This window comes from Acanthisitta chloris, unplaced genomic scaffold (assembly GCF_000695815.1).
Source record: "Acanthisitta chloris isolate BGI_N310 unplaced genomic scaffold, ASM69581v1 scaffold10979, whole genome shotgun sequence".
NCBI lineage: Eukaryota > Metazoa > Chordata > Aves > Passeriformes > Acanthisittidae > Acanthisitta > Acanthisitta chloris.
This window is the reverse complement of record NW_008692072.1, coordinates 282-9,019: the sequence shown is the minus strand read 5'-3', so window position 1 is coordinate 9,019 and position 8,738 is coordinate 282. Positions and strand designations below refer to the sequence as shown.

The window sequence follows — 8,738 nt, the reverse complement described above, 5'->3', positions numbered from 1 at the left end:
CAGAGCACTGCTCACTGAGCAACCAACTGATACAACAGAGCTGCGCACAGAACACTGCTGTTCCTTCCAACAGACACAGATCAGCCTTGAGGCTTGGAACCCTAATTTTGTTCTCTTACAAAGAGGTGAAGGGTGGGATGTGGCCTTCTGAGAGAGGCCTCACCTCTACAACCAGCACATGAGCTTGCAGGATGTACTTCAAGGCACCAACCACAACCACAAAATGTCAGAAATAAATGCAACTTTGTCTTCCCTCATAGCATGAGAAGTTTGCAGGAGCCCAGAGCAGGTAATCACACACATTTCTGAGTACAGCAAAGAGTATAAAAGCAAGAAGACCCTTAAAAGCCTCGTGCACAAACTCAAGCAGCCTCTGAAACTGGAGGGAATTTGTGCTCAGAGATGCCAGGAAATGAATCCTTCAATTTGTGTACAAAGACTCCTATTCCCCCACTCTCAGCCTTGCCATTAGCAAGCTCTCTAGCAGAGAGCCATAAAAGCATCTCTTATCCCTGTGCTTCCCAGGGCTGCCAGTTCAGACAAACAGCTCCCAATAAAATCCACTGCTGCAGACAGAAGTGCAGTAAGCAGGGAATAGCTCCCACCTCACCTCAAACACAGTCAGACTGTACATCATCACGTAGTCATTCCTTGTGCTGGACAGGAAGTAGAGGCAGAATCTCCAGGCTCCTATCTGCTGGGCAAAGTTATTCAGAAGTTCCTCTGCAAACAAAGAAAATATTACTTGAAAATGTAATTTCATTTGGATTTTACTCTCATGCAAAATATTCCATTGGAATTCTGAAGCTGCAAACAAGTCCAAGAGCATGTAGTGATAGCACAGGAACACACTGAGTGTGGAGGAGACCCTGTGGCCAGGGAACAACTTGACCCCCTTGGTTGCTCCAAGCCCCCTCCAACTTGGCCTGGAACACTCCCAGGGATGGAGCAGCCACAGCTGCTCTGGACAACCTGTGCCAGTGCCTCAGCACCTCACAGGAAAGAATTTCTTCCTGACATCCCATCTGTCCCTGCCCTCTGGCAGTGGAAGCCATTCCCTGTGTCCTGTCCCTCCAGGCCCTTGTCCCAAGTCCCTTTCCAGCTCTCCTGAAGCCCCTTCAGGCACTGGAAGGGGCTTTAAGGTCTCCCTGGAGCCTCCCCCTCTCCAGGCTGAACTCCCTCAGCTCTCTCAGTCTGGTTCCATGGCAGAGGTGCTCTTCCATCTCTGTGTTGAACACTACCCAGATGGCTCTGCTGAGGTCTGCAGGCAGCAGGGAGCGGAGGTACCAGCCCTGAAAAGATCATGAACTCACCTATCTCACGTTTCCGCTCGTTCGTTGTGCAGTTGTGGAAAAACTCTGTCATGAGGCTCTCCAACGCCCTCAGGGAAGCTTCTTCCGACTCCTGGGAATGACATGCCAAGGGAAGTTAGAGATTAACTCCCACTCTGACTCTCACTCAGGTAGTTGGCATTATTCATGTCACAGAGACACCCAAAACCCAAGAGGAGCAGGAAGACCAGGCAAAATAACCTGGAGTTAAAACTGCTCCTTGATGTGAAGCAGCAACAAGGTCTGCCCACTGCAGGTGAAAACTCTGGACATGAAGGACCATTAATGGCAACAACACAATAAGCTTCCTTGGTTTGGTGGCACTTAGTAGTCGTCAGTTAAATAATTCTCCCAGAAGCAGCAAACTCGAGTCAAGATGCTTTCGGTTGCTTAGCGATAATAAATACCATGGGAAGTATGAACTTTGAGAAGACTTCTGCTGGAGATCAGGAGGAATTTCTTCACAAAAAGGGCTGTCAGGCATTGGAATGTGCTGCCCAGAGAGGTGGTGGAGTCACCATCCCTGGAGGTGTCCAAGGAATGACTGGACATGGCAATCAATGCTCTGGTCTAGTTGACAAGGTGGTGACAGGTCACAGGTTGGACTTGATGACCTCAGAGACCTTTTCCAACCTCAATGATTCTGTGACCTCTGACACCTATTCCTGTCTTTGCCTTGGTGCCACCTGTCACACCCAAGGTGCTCAGGAAGTAGAAGCCTGAAAGATTAAGGACTTTCCAGCACTTTAAAAAGCAATATCCAAGTATTCAGCAACCCGATTCTAGAACTATATCCCCAAATTTAGCTGTTATTCCTGGAAATGATCAGTTAGAGCTCAGTGTTTAGAAATCCTAAACAAAACCATCAGGATGAGCATGGAGCCATTGCAGGGCCACTATAGTTTTGGAGCTCTCTGGGGTTGGGCTGATGTTCTTCTGGCAAGGTAACATCCTTAGGAACAGTCCTGCAATAGTCCAGACCACACCATTAGCTGTGCCTCTAATGTTTGCAACTCATGCCATCAATAATAAGTGCATCAAGACTCAAGCCCTGACCTTCCTCTGCACAGGAACAAAGGAAACCATTCCAGAAAACAGAGTTCTGCCTCCAAAAAAAGCCAAAGCAGAGACAGTCCATGCCTGGCAGTCCTCTGCAGGGGGATGAGCATGTGAGGCACCTTGCAGACGTGTCACAGGCTGCTGCTAGTTCCCATTTCCAGGCACAGCAATTTTCCCAAAGATCACCTCCGGGCCAAGCAGCAGGAGACTCTCCTCATTGGATTAAACCCCCAGGAAAACCAACAACTCAGCACTGTGGGAAGGCAAAGAGGGCTCTGCTCTCCAGCAGCTGGAAATGGAAGCTCTGTAGGACACCACATGCTTCCACTGACAAAGGAATGCCAAACTGCATCCTACCTGTCCTCTTCCTTCCCTCTTCTTTACTTTCTTGTCAAAGACCTGCTCTAGAAACCAAGGACTATTTTAGCAAGAAAAATTATTAGTGGGAAACTGGCTTTAAAAACTAACAGTCCAAGCAGCCACACTGCCAGCTCAAGCCCCACTTACAGTGCAAACGTCCCTCAGCCACAGATCAGTGTCCTGCCAGTCATCATTCCCAGATAACAGCCACATTGTGGACAAATGGAGTCCTTAATGACATAAGGATGTGGCCACACTGCCATTTTTGGGGCACTGATCCAGGGGTACACATGCAGTATTTCCCTAAATCCCTGCACTTGACTTCTCTTCTGCTCACCATGGAGTGAGTCCCAGCACTCAAAGAGGGGTTTGCAAACCTTGGGCAAGATCAGTCTGATGCAAATTCCTCTGTGAGCAGCACTGTTCTCTGACTCCACCTTCCAAGATCAACATCACCTCAATTCCCAGAGAAGTCTCAGCTCTTCACAGGAATGGCAGGGCTCAGACACCTTTGGATAGTTAATTCAATCCTCCTTCAGGAAGAGTAGTTGAGACAAGACAATTTCCCCCAAGATTCAAGATTTATTTCCTACTTTTGGAAATAAATTACAGAGTTCTCATAAATCTTGAGCATCTGCCATGCTGTCCACTGATTTCAAACTGCCTCAGCACTGAGGTCTGGAAGATGACAGAGGAACACAATCTTTTACAGAAGAACACCTCCATCACGATGTTCACTGTGGCAAAAGCAGAAAAACAAGAAACCAGAGAGCACAGCACAAGTACTTCACACAGAAAGCCCAGGCTGGCCAGCAGCCAAGGCCAACTTAGGCACAAAGAAACAGCATGACCTCCAAGATTGTTTTCTTCTCTTGTTTGATTTCTCCTGGCTGTTCCAGGGGTTTGGCCAAAGAAAAGTGGGGAAGGAAAAACTGTCTGAAGGAAGCAAACTCCAGTCCAGGATGGGCTCTGCAAGCAGGAGCCTCCCAGGTGCTACCCAAGGCCATCCCAAGTCCATCCCCTTCTAGCTACGGGCTGGACTCGTGAAGGATCTGTGTTTGTTATGCCTTTGGGTATTCCCACGCTAACCAGTTCCTGGAGCACATGTCCTCACCCACCTCTCCTGCAGAGGCTCTGAAATGAGGCCATTGAGATAACGAGGACAAGTGCTGTCAGAGCTGCAGAGGAAGTTTACTGCCCCTTGTAGCCCTGGAAGTAGCTCAGTGAGACTGCAATAAAAGCAGAGCTGTTTGGAGGACCTGTGGCTATGCCTGCCTAGAACATTTCCTCAGCGTTACTGCTCGTGTCAACACGCAGTTTGCTTTCTTCCAAGGCTCTGTGCTTACTCTGCATTGAGGGAAAGGACAGGAAAGCATCACCAGTGTCCGTGGAGGGAAATGCCACAAATCCTGACAGGGAGCAGGAGCGCAGACACTAGGGATTGCCTCGGGAGAATGTCCCAGCCCACGCAGGCACAACCAGCAGTGCTCAGCCCAGGCTCTGCCTGGCTGAAATTCAGGCATTTGGGTCATGCCCAAATTTCACTTACAAAGGTTTTCAAGGAAGGCCCTGAAGGCAGGGCCAGCAGCAGCAGAGCTGGCTACAGACACTGGTGAGGGCCAAGCACTTTGCCTCACCTTCACAAGGCACTACTGAAGATTCAACTTTTAACTACTCAACTACTAGGGTAGGAATACTTCCCACTCTTTCAGAGGTTCTAAGATCTGATCCCTCTGAGACTCACTGACCCCAAGTGCCTCCCAGAGCTGGACCAAACCACCAGGAAACACCACTCCTCTCTCCCAACCCTTTGAGGAAATGCACTCAATCCTATGACTCCTGTTTGCAGAGGAGGTAAGATGAGCTGCTTATCATGCAAACTGTGCAGTTCACTGAAACCAGTCAGGATATGATGGGACACATCAGCATCCACACCTTCCCCACTGCCTGAGCTCTGGTTGAGTTCTGACTCACAGGCAGCCACAGGGAGGATCTCAGTTACCAAACTCAGCAGATCCTCTGGCCAAAGGTGATGTCCTCATCACAGCTCAGTTAGGGGAACGAGGTAGTGAGACATGAAAACAAGCAAGCAGGGCTAAATGCTAGCACACCCACAGCTACAGATTCCAATCTTCCAGTAGGACATCCACATTTTGACCTGGAAACTGTGTCAAAATAGCATCCCTGAAAGGTGTGGCACAGCTGATCCCCCCTAAAATAGGGGTCTTCAAATGCTGCTGTGCCACGCGGACTGAGCAAGCATCAGGTCTGCCCCACGTCTGCTCTTCCTGGAATTCCTCCATCTGGTCTGAGCATGACATAGATCAGGGTGGGAGAGAGCCACTGTCAATCTACATCCTTCCCATCCCATTTTGCCTCATTAAGTTTGCTCAAGGTGTTCCACAGAGTTATCGGACAAGAGGTGTGTAGCTGCTTACTCATTCCCTTCACATATGGACTTCAACCTTTGGTGCCCTCCTCACACAGCCACCAAAGTGACAGCTCACACCACAGCTCCCCAGTTACACAGAAAACACAAGATCTGCTACCAAAAGCTTACACACTCAACAACATTCTCCACCCAGCAGAGCACCAAGAGAAGGAGCTACATCAAGAGCTGATTTCAGGGAAATCCTCTAATGACATTTGAAGGTGTACAAGCCATTAACTGATTTCTGCTGATTAAGGAACAAAAATAGCTGCCAATACTGTATCTCAGGCTGTTCAATATTGAGGTGCACCTCAATAAGGCTCTGGAGAAGCCAAATCTTTGTCCCCTGCTGCTGACTCCATAACAAGCTCAGTTTTGCCTCCAAACTGTGACTAAAGCATTGGGGTAGTAGGAGTAACTCATCCAACTGATCTTTGGATTGCAGTTTAGACATTGCACACTCACTTTAACAGAAGCTACAATGCTAATTTTAGTTTGCATAGAACCAAAGACAACTTTACCCCTTAAAAACAAGTACCTGATGGTTCTGGAAGATATGGAAGTGCTTTCTAAAGCTGTTTCCATTTTCTCCACAAGTGCTTTCATTTAGAGTTCACTTCCCCTTACTTTTTATTTCATTTTAGGCTCTCTGGAGTGATTGTTTCGTTTAGAGCAAAGCTTCTCTCTAATGCTCTGCCATAAAAACACAAGCTGTAACCTCCCAGAGTTTGCATTAGAGCATCCATCACACAAACGATGCTCTAAATACAGCGACTCAGGCCCCTGACAACTGCAAAGGGGAAGGTTATGGCTGCTCAGTTCTGTCCTAATGTGTCTGGAAATGGGTATCACTCCAAGACAAAATTAAGGCAATCCCTCTCCAAAGCTTTTTTTAGGTAAGATGTTAATTGCAGCTGCAATGTTACGGAGGTGACTTCATCCTTCAGGCAGCACTGGAACACCTTCCTGACGTGGAAGAACAGATTTAATACCACACAAGCTTCAAAACACCTCCTCCAGTGGCAGGGAGGAGAAACCCTCGCACTGCTGCACCCCAGAAGTCCTCACAGTAGATCTCACCCCCCTTCCACAGTTCTACGCTTGACATAAAGGCTGGGAGTTCTGTTGGGGAGCTGTTACTCACCACCCCCTGCACCCATCACGGTTTTCATTCCGACGCCCACTCGTGTTCCAGCCTTCCCCTGGGTACCTGCTGAGGCCCTGCTCACGCTGCAGCTAACACCTACCAGCCCAGAAAGCCTCCCCACACCATGCACTGATGGCAAACGCAGCTCTCTCTCCAGCTTCCTCACTTTCTGCAGCCTGCTCGTACATCCCAATCCCACCCACCCCCTCTCCCACCAGCTCCAGCGCAAGACACACGGCCCAGCACAACTCAGCCTCCTCCTGGTTATCAGCATTTGGATCTTAGCATATTTATCTGCTAAAAGGACTACCAGCCACGTCTACCAGCTTGTGGGCAACTCTTCCAGGAGAGGAGGGACTGCGGGACGTGGCACAGCCTGCTCGTACATCCCAATCCCACCCACCCCCTCTCCCACCAGCTCCAGCGCAAGACACACGGCCCAGCACAACTCAGCCTCCTCCTGGTTATCAGCATTTGGATCTTAGCATATTTATCTGCTAAAAGGACTACCAGCCACGTCTACCAGCTTGTGGGCAACTCTTCCAGGAGAGGAGGGACTGCGGGACGTGGCACATGACGTGTTGGTTCCCAGCAGTTTTTTATGGCACCGAGAAGGCAGTGCAAAGGGTTAAGAAAAGAGACAAGAAAATTCATGCACACACCACGACGGCAGCACTGGCATAAAATAATTCATCATCACCTTGTCTTTGCTCATTACGCTGTCCCACCCTCTTCCACCTCAGAGCCTTCTGCTTTCAGCGATGTGCAGTTAATTAACAGCACAAACATACACACAGAAATACAACCACACTCCAGCTGCTGTGTTCTCCTCCCGTGTTTTTATGGCCTTAATAATACACACATGCATTTGGTATTAATAATACTAACATACACATGTACTAAGGAGGTCATTTGCTCATCGAAGCGTTCCCAGGGTGCCTTTCAGAGCCCCTCCCTGCCCCAGCCCTGACACAACACCATAATGAGCAGGTAAGTCAGCACTGACACTCTCAGGAAGCTTGTGGGTCACAAAAGCCTTCTGCAGCTATCAGCAAAGCACAGATGTTATCCCCACTCCGGTGAACCCTTGGAACCGCCTTGCGTCATTCCATGCAGGGAAATCCACAGAAGACGTGCACTGTTATTTTTAGCAACAAGTGGAGAACTATGGAGTGTTTTGGGAAAAGTTGTAGGACACCCAACACATCCTCCAGCAAGGATGAAGGCGCAGTGTGAAGAGGCAGAGCTGTGGGCTCAGAGGCAGCGTTACTCACTGCATTTAATCGTTTCCACTCATCATGGGGAAAGTTGGGGGCTTCACACTCAATCCCAGGTCTCCTTATCAGCACAACTCCTGCAGAAGGCTGAAATGAGGAGCCTGCAGCATACGTGCTCCCCAGCAGAGCTCTGCAGATGCTATCAGGACACGGCTCAGCTTTAGTCTCAGTTTCCTTCTTGCATTTCAGAGCTGGTTTTGTGGTTTAAAGAACCGAAACTAGTCTCAGCCTCACTCTGTGCTCTGAGAACAGCTTCATAGTATGCTAAGGGGTTGGGATGGAGTTTAGAGATCATCTAGTCCCAACCCCCTGCCCTGGGCAGGGACACCTCCCAGCAGAGCAGGTTGCTCAAGGGTTTACCTAACCTGGCCTTGAACACTGCCAGGGTTGGGACAGCCACAACCTGGAGCAGTTCAGGCTCCTGGTGCTGTGGCAAAAGATCCCCTTGGCTGCAGGACAGACCTGCTTACCTGGGTCATTCACTGCAGGGCCACAGCTCTGGCAGTTCACTAATGAGATGCAGATCTTGCAAACTCATTTCTGTTAAGAGTAGATTTTTTTCCTTCAATTGTGGTATAAAAGTCAGACTGTTGTTGTAGCCCGAGGCCACTGGCAGAGGAGTAAAGGCACAGTAATTCCCCCTCCACCTCCCTGCAGTGCCAAGAGTGAGCACAGAGCTGCCCAAAGCCCTTCTGCCTGCACAGCTCAGCCCCAACTGCACTTCAGAATCACTGGGTTTCATTTAAACACATGATCCCAGGCTGAGCACTGCTGCGTGGCACAGGCTGTGGAGAGCCAGCAGTGCCAATCTGATTCTCCAACAGCACAGAGATCATCTTCCCTGTAACACTGTCTGCTACACAAGTAATCAGCACCTTTGGCCATCCCCAAGGGATCTGATTTCTTAAACCTTCTTGTACAGGCAGGTTCAGTTAACCAGGCATCAGGTTTTAAGACTGAACTTTGATTAACAGGCTCAAGTGTCTGACTCTGATTCTTTCTGAACCAGTAACTCTTAACCCACACAACCAAGCCCTGCAGGCAGCATGGCCTCCACCCAGCTGTTCCCATTGCTTCAGCACCTAGAAATTCCCTTAGAAACCCACCAAGGGAAGAAAAGAATCGCAGCAAGC

At 49.2% G+C, this 8,738-nt stretch overlaps 1 protein-coding gene across 1 annotated transcript in view; it reads right to left on the bottom strand.

Moving 5' to 3' along the window:
* The window catches only part of XPO6 (exportin 6), a 36,695-nt gene extending 35,300 nt beyond the window's left edge, over positions 1 to 1,395 (bottom strand). Inside the window, 2 exon segments of the mRNA XM_009082513.1 lie at positions 611 to 723; positions 1,314 to 1,395. Of these exon segments, the coding sequence (XP_009080761.1) occupies positions 611 to 723; positions 1,314 to 1,365 (165 nt within the window). The 5' untranslated portion in view covers positions 1,366 to 1,395.
* Between the last annotated feature and the right edge of the window lie 7,343 nt (positions 1,396 to 8,738).